At 38.5% G+C, this 15,285-nt stretch overlaps 1 protein-coding gene across 1 annotated transcript in view; it reads right to left on the reverse strand.

Moving 5' to 3' along the window:
* LOC145982803 (von Willebrand factor A domain-containing protein 8-like) overlaps positions 1–15,285 on the reverse strand; it is a 172,799-nt gene that overhangs the window by 38,016 nt on the left and 119,498 nt on the right. Inside the window, exons 24-25 of the mRNA XM_083116170.1 lie at positions 14,771–14,926; positions 3,531–3,639 (exon numbers count right to left, since the gene is read on the reverse strand). Of these exons, the coding sequence (XP_082972296.1) occupies positions 3,531–3,639; positions 14,771–14,926 (265 nt within the window). The remainder of the gene's footprint in view (positions 1–3,530; positions 3,640–14,770; positions 14,927–15,285) is intronic.

Here is a 15,285-nt window from a genome sequence, read left to right on the forward strand (position 1 = left end):
TGATCTGCCTATTAAGTTTCAAGTTGGATAAATAATTTCCGGCATAATGGTAGTATTATAATGTTGGTCTTTTTATGGATACCGAGATGCTCATATTGGGGTTGGTTTTCTTTCATCGTCGGTTGGGGGAATTTGTAATGGTGATGACGTGAATCTGTCATTTGTAAGTCCCGCTTTACGTCATCCCATTACATTAAGTGAAAATTTCCCACCCGGGAAATTTCGCATCCATAAAAATCCCCTTGAGGTTATTTGCCTCAGTGCTAATTTATACCGATAGATGTCTCCCCAGTCACTTTTCACCATTTCCTTCTTCGCTAGCAACGGTAGTATTGCAAACACAGTTCGTCACATTCCACTCAAGGTTCAACGTCGTATTTGTATTTATTTCTCAACTGGGGCAAGTCTTTATTTATATTGAATCGTGTGCAACCTTATATCGTAAGTTGAGACTTTGTGAACTTTTTGGCATGTGTTTCAAAAGTTACGTGTTGCTATTTTGAACTTAGTTTGTTTCTTGCAACAACGAGTCATGTCACGAGAACATTAGTAAGGAATTGTGCATTCGATCTATTTTTGAGAACCAATTTTCATTTTATATAAAAAATCTTGTGATAGACATTTTTTTGTGGTAATCGTCACGCCCAGTTGTTTTAAATTTCATGGTACCATTTATTTATATATATATATATAGGGAACGGAACTTTAGGTAAATAAATGTTTTTTCTGCGATAAGATAGACCCCCTTGTTTTTGCCAAAATTCTGATCATAGCCTTATATGTCAACACAGCAAATTTTATTTTACATAAAAACACATATTTTCCAGTTTTCCGTATGTAAATACATATTTTGCGAATTTTCATTTTAAATACATAAAATCGCTCATTGACTTCAGCTACCTCGTAATCATCGAAGGAAAAATGTTTATTCTCGGCACCTCTTTCTTTCATATCGAGAGTGTTAGGTTTGTTTTGTCTTTGAACACGCTCGCTGGCAGACTTATGGCGCGTCGCCTACGATTCTATTGGGGGAAAATATTACCCCCACTGGATCTAACGCACAAGTGCTAATGTCTAAATGTACAGACATTTTTCGGGAAAAACAAGGTTTTCAAACTTTGTGCCAAATTGCACGTGTTTTGGAAGGTGAAGTAGAGGAAGAGGAAGCTTTGGAAAACTTCAGCGTTAGTGACATTTCGTGCTTGAAATATGCAAGAATTGTTTCTTGTGACGTGGAGCGATCTTTCTCACAATATAAGATGTTTTTTTAGAGATAATCGTCACAGATTTACAATGGAGAATTTGGAAAAACTATGATGATCCACTGCAACTCTTCCAAAAAAATAGCTCACTAAGAGGTAAGCATTATAAACTGATTTCAGGTGTTTAAAATGCATGTAATATTTTGTTTTTCTTACCAAATATTTTTTTTTATTTTGTCACATATTTTCCTGTTTTTATCACATATTTTCAACATTTATGACACATAAAAAATAAATATTTCTGAATTTTTTAGCACATAAAGTTCCGTTCGCTATATATATATATATATTTGCATGACCGGTATTCATTTCAAAATAACTAAGAGAGAAGTTTTTGATGTCAGCATGAGATGGAGTTTGAACTTTGGCATTGAACCTTGAAACAATTAGATCCGATACACTTGCTGCTGTTTCCGGACGAGCACGTGTCAACAAGGAAGTAACGGCGAAATATATTACGTAACCGCAACGCTTAAATTTGACCGCATCAATTTGACGACTTGGATATTACGAACAGTCTGGCTAATTCGCAACTAGAACTTTTGAAGGTACGTAAGAATGCGTGTGTTTATAGTGAATTGAACTTATGTAACAAAACTCATATTCATACTTGCCTATTTACTGCAAAAGGGGATTTTTTCTGAATGGTACATACTTTACTATTCACGCGGTTCTATTGAGATTCGTGCCCACCTATCGCTGTTAAAAAATTGTGAACTTTAATATATATTGATGATTTGCGGAAGTGATTTTTTTGCATTACTAAAAAGACGTGATAACAGATGGGGATTTTGAATGCATCATGTGTATAAAATAAATATCATGAGTGAGAAACAGATATGTACTTATGCGTGTACTAAGTAATAGTGTAGAACAGCGTCACAACAGTAAGCCAAAGTGCAACCGCTACACATTTGACCTAAGATTGTAATTCGGTGAATAATCGTTCAACCTAAAGACATCGTAATGAAAGTCCTTTTACTTGCAAACAACAAAAACGAGACGAATAATAACCAACAGCGTATCTAGAATTTCATGAGCATCTAATTCTCTTATAAAACAGGCAGAAATTTAATTTTTAAAAAATAAATACCATTTATGTGTTTTTTATAAATTTGTAACACTCGTGTGTTGAATGTTGAAATGCTAGAAACTTTAATGAAGTAAATTTTATCTGCAATATTGCTGAAGGTAATAAACGTGTACTTTTAATTGTATTATTATTTAGATGATAATTTATTCTGGCTAAAAAATACCAAAAATGAGAATTGTCTGTTCTAATATAAACTGGAATTTTATTGTGAAAGCTTATTAAAATTAGAATGAAAAAATATTAAATGAATGTTGCTACAACTAAATTGTTAAATAAACGTGTATAGTTGAATGTGATACTTTTTCATTGGTGTGAGTCATGATTGGCGATGAAACAGATATAAAGGTTTGTTGTATAACTTACCGAATTTTGGAAGGGTAAAGAAGGGTGTGGATATACGCACATATTTTTTCAAACTGTTGTTATTGTGGGAATTATTCCGCGTACATATCGGCGAACCCCGTAACAAGTAAAAATTGTAATTGTGGTTCCTCGATTTTATATTGTCCACGCTAAATATACCTCTGCGAGTATTGGTCTCTTCTTCATGCTTCCATTTTTATGAGACATCGAGGAACGGCGTTACAATTTGTAATGTGATGTTATGTTCAGAGTGGAGGAAATACTGAATTTACAGGTTTTGTTATGTTGAAAAAATAATTTAAACTCAAGTCTGTATAAAGAAGCAAATCATTTATGTACAGATTTATAGTGTGATGGTCCAGTGCATGCTCAGTATTGCAAATCAAATTCCATGACCTTTTCAAGTTTTCCAGGAAATTAAAAAAAAAAAAAAATCAAACAATTCTAATGCTTTAATTCTAAAAAAAGTTATCTTCTTGAAGTTATCTTGACAATTATGTGAAGGAAGATAATTATGTCTCACAGTCAGAAACACAATCTTTGTAATTTTGCCAATAGTTTTTCAAGGTTTAATGCAGTGATTGTGTTTAAAAAGAGGAAAAATTAGTGAAAAGTGAGATAAGATTATGTGAGAATATTAAAAAATCTTACAGAGCATAAAAATATATTTCTAAAGATAGAAGATATGTAGACAAGAAAATAAAAAATAAAATGTTCTCTATATTGTTAACTTTTTTGTAAACACAATTATGAACATGTAATCATCACTGGCTGTCACTTTATTACGAAAACTTAAATAACTTGTGCATTACCTTCAATAAGCTTTGTGTCATCCAGTTCTCCTGAGGTCTGATGACGGAGCCACTGTCTTTCTTTGGCTTTGGCTTGCAGGCTGCTCAAGATCACTCTAAGGGCATTCACCTTGGAAAAGATTAATAAATAAAGATTTTATATGTTGGTCTCAAAGGGAATACAGAAATATTTGCTGTATCAAAATGTCACAAAATGACGGAAAAACAATTGTAGTGAGTGAGGTCAAAACAGGAAAAATGAGTGAAAACTGAGATAAGATTATATGAGAATATTAAAAAGTCTTATCAAAGCACAGAAAGGAGAAAGTGAAACGGTGTATAAGGCAGATTTAAGATTGAAGCAACAAGCAACTTGTGACATGAGGGTTTCACAATAATGACAAGCCATGAGGGTCCCTGCAGTCTACAAAAAAATATTCATTGTGTATGTGTGACCAACAGACTGAGTCCAAGTGACAAGCAAGCAACAAGCGACTCCTGCAGCTTGTCATGTCACTTTGGTACGAAAAGTTGCATTTATTTCTGAAGGATCATTTTCAAGTGACATGTGTCAGTTGCTGTCTGTTGCTTTAGTCTGAGGGCTGCCTTAAGGAAATAAACACTAAAATTTGCTGAGTTGTACTGGTGTTGCTGTTGTATAAATAATAAGTGATTGGAGTTGCAATGATATGTAACATCTAGAGTGGCCACCAGAGTGCATTAGTTGTGCTACCGCGTGATAGTGTTATAAGGCCTGATAGCATTCATAAGGCGTGTGCGGAGCATCAGGCAGTCAGTCAACACCATGAAGGAAGGTCATCAACACAGAGAATACCTCGTAGACGCATCAGACAGCATTATCAGCACTTGACGGAGTTTGAAAGGGTCCGCATTGTGAGTCTGCATGAGGCCAATCGAATCATGCAATTGCCAAGGATCTTGGGCATTCAGATGTCACAGTGGCCTGACGTTGGCACCAATGGGTACGTGAGGGCACCAACACATGTCGTGAAGGTTCTGGCTGACCAAGACTGACCACACCAAGGGAGGTTTGCAGTGTTGTGTGCCAAGCATTATGCAAACTCATCACATCTGCATCTGCTATCCGGACACAGGAACAGGACTCTCTACAACACCCTGTGTCATCCTGCACTATTGGTAGTAGACTGCCGTTTACACCAGAGCACAAACGGCTTCGTTTGGAGTAGTGCCGTAACCGGAAGGCATGGACTGCTGACAAGTGGCATTGCATCATGTTCAGTAATGGATCTCGGTTATGCTTTACCATGGATGACCACTGTGTGCGATATGGTGGCACCAAGGGTAAAGGACACATCCAGAGAAACTGTTATTACCCTTGGCATAATGGTGTGGGGAGCCATAGGGTATGACTTCAGATTACCTCTGGTAGTGTTTTGGGGAACCCTGATGACACAGCGATACATTACGGACATCCTGTGTCCCTATGAGACAGCATCTTGGTACAGTCTTTCAACAAGACAATGCTCGTCCACACACGGCACATGTGTTTATGGACTGCTTGCATCATATGAGGTACTCTCATGGCCAGCAAGATCCCCTGATCTGTTCCCGATAGAACATGTGTGGGATCAGCTCGTACATCAACTCCAATCCAGTGCTGATCTGCAGGATATCAAGAGCCAGTTAACAATGGCTGTGGGCCAACTTGCCTCAGGAGAGGATACAATGGCTCCATTTCAAACCGAATCGGTACATGTATCAAGGCCCGAGGGGGTCCCACATCCTACTGACATTGGGCCAACAGTATGCCCATACTGCACACTCAGCATACTGACAAATCTTCCTATGATGAAGCTTTCCAGGCATTAGTTAAATGCTGGGATAAGTGTATAAATGTAGCACGGAATATGTCGAAAAATAAATGTAGTTTCCACTCCTTGAAATTCGTTCTTTTATTTAATAAACTCAAAGTCCAGGTTTCTCTTGAATGCCCCTCGTATATTAATGAATTCGATTAAATCAGATGAAATGAATTATTATCAACTAGGTCCCCCCACCCCAAACTTGCAAATTATATTTTTTTTCTGATGTATACACCAAGACTTGCCTGGCCAAACTTTCACAACACACAATTTCAAATTAAAAACAATGTATCATTATTGCTTTCCTCACAGCTCATTACCATGGCAATGCTACTTTAAATTCTTCTGTCATTGTCTTGGAATGTCTAAAACATTGACACAAATTCACTTTCACGCAATAAATGTGTCATTGCTGAAACATGCATTATGTGAATCAGCAATGGAACATTTGTTTAGTATCCAAAAGTGAACCATGGCATTTATAGACCCATCAGAGCTTGGAAGACATGTAAGTATGAAAACAAGTTAATAAATATTTAATTGGTCATGTTAGTTATTAAATATTAACAATAATTATATTAATAAATCACTAACATTAATTCTTACATGTAAAGATAATTAATTATATTAATAGGTGATATGAACACAGGGGCGCCGACTTGTCAAAATTATTGGGGGGCTCTGATCACTGAAATAAATTAATGAATGACTAACTCGCTCCCTTTTTTAAGGCCTCGTCAAACAGAAAGCGATCTTCCCGCGCAGACAGATCGCGCTACTTTATGCGGTCCCTGTGTGATTAAGATATACTACTATGCAGTCAAACAGTAGGCGGGCAGACTCGGCGAGACGATCCAGATCGCGGCGGTCAGTTTTCGGGTTGTAATTTTTCACAGAGACCGCGGCGATCACAACAGAAAAATGGTCGATGACTACGTTGAAAAACTTATAGATCTTGTGCGGTCAACTCCCTCCACTGGATCGCTCTACACCCGTCCGCGTTCTGTTTGGCATTCGAGATCGCGGCGGACAACCGCGTGGGAAGATTGCTTTCTGTTTGAGAGGCCTTTAAGTTTTGACCTCAGTGTTCGGAATCTTAAAAGCCCACAAATTCCTCAAAAATATTAAAATTTTCATTTACAGTTCGAATACAAAATGTCAGTTGTTCGCAGATGGACATGTCACAAGTTTCGTCAACTATAATAGCAAAATATTCCCGACTTTTAATATCTGCTATCACGGAGCGCAAAACAGATCTCCCTAATATATCAATGATCTCGTTCTGAATGTTATGTGAGAGCCATTTGTAACCCGAACGTCCCATCCACTCTCCTAGTTCATGCACATCTTCTTTTGAAACTCTTTTTAGTAAAAATGTTAACAATACTACTCATAATTATATACTTAGTATATAGTAATAAGGCATGTGTTTTGCTGTCTCTGGTCATAACCCCCCCCCCCCCAAAGTTAATGGTTTAGCGGTCTCAGTCCCCCAAAATTGATGGTCTAGAACATTTCAAATATGTATTTAAAGTTAAGTTCATGTGGCACAATTCAGAGTAAACTTTACAAGAGAAGCAAAATAATACATTAGATCCTCTTAAGCAGAATTATTTGGGGGGCTGAGCCCCCACATCGTTAACATTGGGGGGGGGGGCTCGAGCCCCCCCCCCCCCCCCAAGCCCCATGGAGTCGGCACCTATGTATGAACACTTATCAGGCTGGCTCCAAGGCCAAACATGTTAAGTGGGTGACTTTATCTCACCACCGAAGTTCCCATGTTCAAGCTGAAGTGTGTTTGTTGTGAGTGTCCATTCATAAATTTAATCAGATCATCACTTATCCTACATTTTAATATTCACGTCATTCCTCCTCCTTTGGGACAATCTAGAAGATGCTGCTGAAAATGAACCTGGGTTACCTAGGGGGGGGGGATCATATTTAATATGCCTTTGGCTAAAAAGCATTTATTATCTAGTCAAAAGAGGCAGGAAAGCAACATAAAAGAACAAAATACTTTTCAGGGAAATGCAAAGGTTAGAGCACAATACAAACAAACAGCGCTATTCCACAGGACATGTCAAGACATGTGTCATAAAAGCCTTCCCGCATCGCCTCGAACAGTGCATCCAAGCAGGAGGAGGACATTTAGAGGATGTTATTTTCAAGGTGCACTGATGTGTGTATTGTCCATAATATACACTGTATTAAATGCCTGAGTGTATATAAAGTTACTACACACACTTACTGTCTTTCCATTATCATTTGAAGTTGGTAGATACAATATGTGCCACCCTGTATGTCCATAACAACAAATTCAACTGCAAATCATTTTCTAAATTTATATTTGGCAGCAGTTCAAGAAGGATTTCTGTTGGGGCACGAGTAGCTAGTGTATCTGTTACAAAACCTTAATTTTTTCCTTGGACTTCCTAGACTATAGTCAGCTACTTGTTCAAATTCAAGTAATTTCCCAAGACATGGTACCTACACATTTTGCCAAATTAATTTCCTAGGTATTTCCGAATCAATTTCCACACAATTCCATACTGTTTTAACTTACTGTAACCTTTTTTGTAGTACATTATTTGAGTGGACATATGATATTAATGGCTTCCAGTTGTAAAAGGAATGCCATATTTGTATTTCCTTTATTGATTGATTGATTTAGTTTATTTTACTTCGTGTTTTGTGCCTCTTGGCTAATTTGCAAAGATGGGGGGATGAGTGATGAAATTGATGAATGGACATTCACAAACAACCAAGCCTGACCGGGATTCGAACCCGGGACCCTTGGCGTCGTAGCACAGTGTGCTAACCACTCGGCCACAGGGTCGGGCTGTATTTCTTTTATGCACAAGCACTTGTGGTATCAAATTAGTTTACAAAGATGTGAATAATCCGTGTTCATTAATATTCTCTTGACTTTTCCAAATTTTTGAATGTTGAATGTAATTCCAACCTTTCCTTGATCTTTTAAGTAATAAGTCAATTTCCCTGACATTTTTAGGATTCCCAGGTCAATGAGCCTCTGCAAGTGCCCTCATTCAGTGATAGTGTTAAAGAGAGAACAGGGGGATGTGGACACCACACCATCAAATAAGAAAAAAACTAGATAAGAAATGCTCTTTTTAGCCAAAAGATGCATTATTGTATGGTATGTTAAATATGATCCCCCCCTTTCTCTGGGTAACCCAGGTTAATTTTCAACAGCATCTTCTTGGAATTGCCCCAAAGGGGAAGGAATGACTTGAATATTAAAATGTGTAATCTACACACAAACACATTTGAAAAAGGGCAATAAAGAAAAACAAGATGTGGTATTACATTCCTTAACAAGTCTTAGGCATTATCCTTGTCATCACAGGTATTAAAATTTCCTTTCAGTATTTATTTCTTCCTAATTTGCAAATTTTCTGAGCATTTCATACTTTCAGTACTATTACTTATTAAAGATGCACTTCAATGCTCTGTATAAGTAGTACTTTTAAAAAGTATTGGTACTCACTGTGTGGCAAAAAAAAAAAGTTCTCCCCCTTGCTTGGTAGATCACAATTGTTCTTTCACTTCCATTGTTCTCAACTATTATTACTATTACCAAAGTAGGTAGGCATGGAAAATGATATGTAGTAAACCCAATCACATGTTAATATACACGTTTCCATTTGATAGTACCAGAAATTGCATCATCTCTGAATTTTTATTTGTGTTTTTACAATTTTACATCCAGTTTCTGCCACTTCTGGCTAATCACAATGAGAATGCATGGCAATTAGATGACATTGGTGATGAAATTGTGTGTCAGTTGCTCAGCATACTCAATCAGTGAGGTGGTCTCAAGTTATGGAGTAATTTTTATTTTGCTCTTTTAAATTCACCTTTTTTTCCAATGAAATCTTCTTCATGAACTGTAACACACACACACACACACACACACACACACACACACACACACACACACACAAGAAATATAGCATCCCACTACATAAGTATGTAAACAATACATTTCTGGGATTTCTTCATTCAGTTTTAAATGGTAAATGTGAAAGACCACAACCATAGGCAGGAATTAAAAGTAACTGACGTTTTGGCTGATGAAACAAGGGATCACCACACAGTTAGAAAAATTGCCATGAAGACTTGCAAATCTCCACTACCTTGTCCATACTTAAATTATTTGTGAACTCCTAAGCAGGTTCTCACGTTTTTACACAAAAACAAACACAATGGTTCCTTCTTTGATTCGTGCATCATTTATTCATGAAAGCCACTGATAATATTAACCAGTCACCTTGTAGATGTAAATTCTTATCAAAGGCAAAAGGAACAGAGTAAGCACTGGAAAAATTTGTTCCAGCTTCTGGTGTCAGAAATAAATGGAACCAATACAAATGTTTAACATTTTCACCATCATCATCATCCTTTGCTGTTTCCTGCCTCTGGCTGGGTTGGCATAGAAGTCAAGCCTCTCCATTTTTCCTGGTCTTCCACCACTCCTCTCTTTCCATGGTCTTTCAATCTTGTCCTATTCTCCTAACACTCTCCACTATCTGCTCTTTCCACGGACTCCCACTCCTTGTGCATGGTAAGCTCTTACTGGTAGTCTTTCTGCATCCATTCTCTTCATGTGTCCGAACCACCTCATCTGTGCCTTATCTATCCTGCCTGAAGCTTCACCACACCCACTGTGTTGGATCTCCTCATTCCTTATTCTATCTCTTCTAGTTTTTCCAAACATACGAGGGTGGTTCAGCATGCTCTGCCCCTGACATAGAAGGAACCCTCGTAGGAAAACCAAATCACTCTCACTTTTCAACATAGTCTCCTGCAACATTAACACACTTTTCAAATCGGCCTTCCAGTGCTTCAATCCCAGCAGAAAAAAAATATTGTGGTTGGTCCTGCAACCAAGCATTCACAACATCCATAACCTCGGAATCACTGGCAAAATGTTTTCCACGAAGGTGTTTCTTCATGTTCGGGAACAGGTGGAAGTCACTGGGGGCCAGATCTGGAGAATAAGGGGCATGAGGGACAATTTCGAACCCTGCTGCATGAATTGAGCCACCGCAACTTGGGAAGTGTGGGCGGGAGCATTGTCACAATGGAACAACACACCACGGGCCAACATTCCGCGGTGTTTCTCCTTGATGGCAGTACGTAATTCTTCAATTATGGTTGCAAAATAAACACCTGTGATTGTCTTTCGCTGTTGGAGATAATCTATCAAAAGGATTCCTTCTGCATCCCAGAACACAGATGCCATCACTTTGCCCTTTGATGGTTGAACCTTGAATTTCTTTGGGGGTGGAGAATGTGGGTGTTTCCATTGCATGCTTTGGCGTTTACTTTCGGGATCGAAGTGGTGAACCCACGTTTCATCCATTGTAACAAATCTCTTCAGAAACTTTGGCTTGTCAGCTTTTATTGTCCGCAACAGGTTCTGACTTGTCACACGACATGTCCTCTTTTGGTTGACCGTCAGCATTCTCGGGACCCAATGTGCAGATTTTTTCATTAACAAATGATGATGAATAATTGAATGCACACTGCCAGTTGAGATGCCACGTGTGTCTGCTATATGGTGGACAGACACTCGCCGGTCTGCCAAAATCATGTCATGCACTTTTGTAATCATTTCTGGTGTGGTCACCATTGCAGATGAGCCACCAACATGCTCATCTTCACAGGTCTGCCGACCACATTTAAATTCACGGCACCATCTCTTCACTAGATCATATGAAAGGCTAGAGTCTCCAAGAGTTCCCACCATATCTGCATGAGCCCGACCCTGTGGCCGAGAGGTTAGCACATCGCGCTGCGACGCCAAGGGTCCCAGGTTCGAATCCCGGTCGGGCTTGGTTGTTTGTGAATGTCCATTCATCAATTTCATTATTTCATCACTCATCCCCATCTTCGCAAATTAGCCAAGAGGCACAAAACGCGAAGTAAAATAAACTAAATCAATCAATCAATCATATCTGCATGGATGTCTTTCCGTGTTAGATTTTTCTTGACGAAATATTTTATCACTGCTCGGACCTCAGATTTTTCCATTGCTTCACATGTGGCTACACTTCTTACTGATCATCAACGTGTAACAAAAAGAGAAATTGTTGTAAATTCTTGAAACTTTGTGGATATTAGTCTAAAGAATGAACAATGTTACATATAAAATTACAGGTCTCTACTATCATTGGAAATGGGTCAGGGGCGGAGCATGCTGAACCACCCTCGTACTCCTTAAAAATTTCATCTCCACTACCTGCATCTTTCTTTTGTCTCTCTGTGTCATTGTCCAAGTCTCTGCTCCATACATATTTATTGGCACATAGTATGTGTTGTATATTACATTCTTGCATTTCATAGGTACATCCCTGTTCCATATTAATCTTCTAATGCTTTGATATTCCGGTCGAGAAGACCTACTATAACGGCTGGGGATACGTCGGGCTGACCCCCCGACTATTCCAATACTGGTTGAAGATCTCCACGCTTAGAGGTGACGAAGGAAAGCGTGGGAGGGAGATCGGCAGTCGGTAGGCCCTTCATGGGCTGTTGCGCAACGGATTATTATTATTATTAATGCTTTGATATAGTCCATCACCCATTTTTCCTCTTCTGTTTAGCTAGCTCCTCATCTATTCTTCCACTTCTCTCAATTATGCTTCCTATATATTTGAAGCTCTCTATTGTAGCCTTTTCTATATCTAGGAATGCCATAATCAAATCATTTCCATACTCGGAGTGCCTTTCCTGCATTTGCCTTATGGTGAATATCAGATCTACGTACTGTTGATCTGCCTCTTCTAAATCCATTTGGTTCCTCTCTCATGTTCAGCTCTGTCACTTCCCTTATTCTTTTCTCTAATATTTTCTCATACACCTTTACTGAGTGGCACATAAGTGTTATTACTCTGTAGTTTTTACATTCCTTTCGTCACCCTTCTTGAATATGGGAACTATTAGTCCCTTTGTCCAATCTCTTGGCACTTCTCTCTCTTGTCACACTGTTTTCAACACTCTGTACAGCCACTGCACACCAATTACTCCTGCTCCTAGTATCATTTCCACTAGCACTTCATCTACTCCAGATGCTTTACCTCTCTTCATTCTCTTCAGAGCTTCCTCCACTTCTTTCCATGTGAGATTCACTTTTTCTTTCCTATTTTCTTTTTCCTTCACTTTTTCATGTTCATTTCCTTTTTTCACATTCAGCAATTTCTTAAAATGATTTCATTTCTCCACATTCTCCTTATTTGTTCATCCTCTTCTACAATGTTTCCTCTTTTATCCCTTAGCTTACAGCTATCTCCCCTTTCTCTTCTCCTTTCTCTCATTAATCCATACAATACTTTCTTGTTCCCATCTACTTCTTCTTCTAGCACTTTGCTCCATTCTTCCATCCACTTTCTTCTTTCCTCCTTGACTACTATTCTTGCCTCTTTCTTCTTTTCAACGTACTCTTTTCGTGCATTCTGTGATTTAACTTTAAACCATTTTCTAAACATCATTTTCGTTTTTCACTGCCTCTCTAGTTCTTTCATACCACAATGGTGTTTCTTTCTTCTTTCTTTCCTTGCTTGTCCTTCCACATACCTTTCCGGCTTCCTCTACTAATTCTGTTTTAAACCTTGTCCATTCTTTTCTATTGCTTTGAGTTCATCTCTTGGCACTTTTGTTAGCAATATTTCTTGATATTTCTGTTTTATCATCTTATCCTTCAATTTCCACACTCTTATTCTTATCTCTTGTTCCTCCCTTCTATCTTTCATTTTCCATCTCCTCACATCTCCTACTAGTAGCCTATGGTCACTGTCTAACTTCTCACTGGGTATTACTTTAATGCTCTTCATTATCTTCTTTACTTCCTTGTTTACCAATATATAATTTATTACAGACTTTCATTTATTATTCCAACTGTATCTTGTAATCTTATGGCTGTCATATTTCTTCTTAAACCAGCTATTACCTACTAACAGTCCGTTTCTCTTACAAAAGTCCAGTAGCCTCCTTCCCTCTTCATTCCTTTGTCTCCATCCGTCTGCTCCAAGTACTTCCTTATACCCTTTCCTGTCTCTTCCCACTTGTGCATTAAAATCACCCATCACAATTTGCCATTACTTTGTACTTGTACATTACTTGTACATCCTGTTTGTGAAGCATACACTTGAATTATTTCTATTACTTTGTCTCTTACATTCATTTTTAGTTTCATAATTCTTTCTATTTCCTCACTTATTTCACTTCTGACTACAAATCCAACCCCACTTCGTCTGCCCTCTTCAGTCCCTGCCCAGTACAGTTTATATATAGTCTTTCCTCAATTTCATTTCTCTTCTTCCTTTCCATTTCATTTCGCTCATTCCAAAGATATTGATCCCTATTCTCTCCGTTAGATCCACAATTTCTCAGTCCTTCCTGTCAGTGTTCCAATATTCAATGTCCTTATTTGTAGCCCGTGTCGTCTCCAATTTCCAGTCTGGCTTGATTCTTTCTTATCTCAAATTGTTTATGTTTTCGGCTATCGGCTAATCGGGCCTCTCACAGCCTACACCTGAGAGTGGGGCTGCCACCTGTGGATTCTCAGGTACACCTTTGTTTTCTGTCAGGGTTCCAACTCCTTTAGCCTTTTTGGATCCCTCCAGGCCCACAAGGCAGTGGGGAAAAACACTTTTATGGTGATGTTTATTTGCCATGACACAAGGCTGTCGATGGGTATCTGTGGTATTTGCTGCGTATGTCTATGCCACTGGACACCCTCCACACCCTGATAGCCTTGCCGCCTCGGTTCAGTACTGCTTATTTGGGTTTCCCCTTATTCACAGCTCCCCCTCATATCTGAGGGAGGTTTCACTATCTGCCACCTGTGACCCGTCCAGTAGCTGAGGCTTGCACTTTACCTAAGTTTATTTTGCAATATTTTATGTAAATTCAGTTGTTATTCCAGAACAAGGGTATGACAATGTTTATACTAATTTTAATTTTCTCTCTAAAACTAGGGGGGGGCTCCATCATCTTAGCATTTTCACTGTAACATAGTCTGTTGGGATTTTCATAGAAAGAAAGCCCGACCCTGTGGCCAAGTGGTTAGCACATCACGCTGTGATGCCAAGGGTCCCGGGTTCGAATCCCGGTCGGGCTTGGTTGTTTGTGAATGTCCATTTATCAATTTCATCATTTCATCACTCATCCCCATCTTCGCAAATTAGCCAAGAGGCACAAAACACGAAGTAAAATAAACTAAATAAAAAAAAAAATCATAGAAAGAAACTCCATAAGCTGATGACTGATATAAACAGAAAACTTCTCATAAGTGTACAGTGTCTTACATTGCTCTTTATTACATGGAGAAATGGAAATTAACTATTATTATTCATGTAAAAAATCATATCTTCATAAGTTGCCATTACCTACCTGCCTGCTAACTGGTTGGAAGTATTGTTCATACAATCCAGCATCATACTCGCTCATTTTGATCTCCCTCAACCGCTCTTTGAAAGCTTTCTCAGCCATCTCCCTTGCTGCTTTCTTCACATGCTCTGGTACTGCATCCTTCTCTTCTTGGCTCACCTACGAAAGAATTCATGCATTATACTCACTAATTTACATTAATTTTTAGCAGTGGCAAAGATATAGTACAAGTAATGAGAGCACTATTAAAATGTTATTTAATGTTCTTAATAATGAAGTTGATTGCCATATTTAGTTTATTTTGCACTCGATTTCACAAAATTTTACAGCCGCAAACACCCTCAGCAGCCCGTTGGCATGCACCACAGCCTCTGTTTGTAGCCACTACACGAGGTACCAATGCTCCTGAAGACTCCTATGTCGAAGGGTGAAATGTTGGTGAAATTATTGTCCCCAACCCGCAAATAAAAGCTCTGCTTCTTGAAAATAGCCGAGTCAAGCAGAAAGCAGGCACTGGG

This window comes from Lepisma saccharinum, unplaced genomic scaffold (genome assembly GCF_977018435.1).
Source record: "Lepisma saccharinum unplaced genomic scaffold, izLepSacc3.1 HAP1_SCAFFOLD_427, whole genome shotgun sequence".
Taxonomy (NCBI): domain Eukaryota; kingdom Metazoa; phylum Arthropoda; class Insecta; order Zygentoma; family Lepismatidae; genus Lepisma; species Lepisma saccharinum.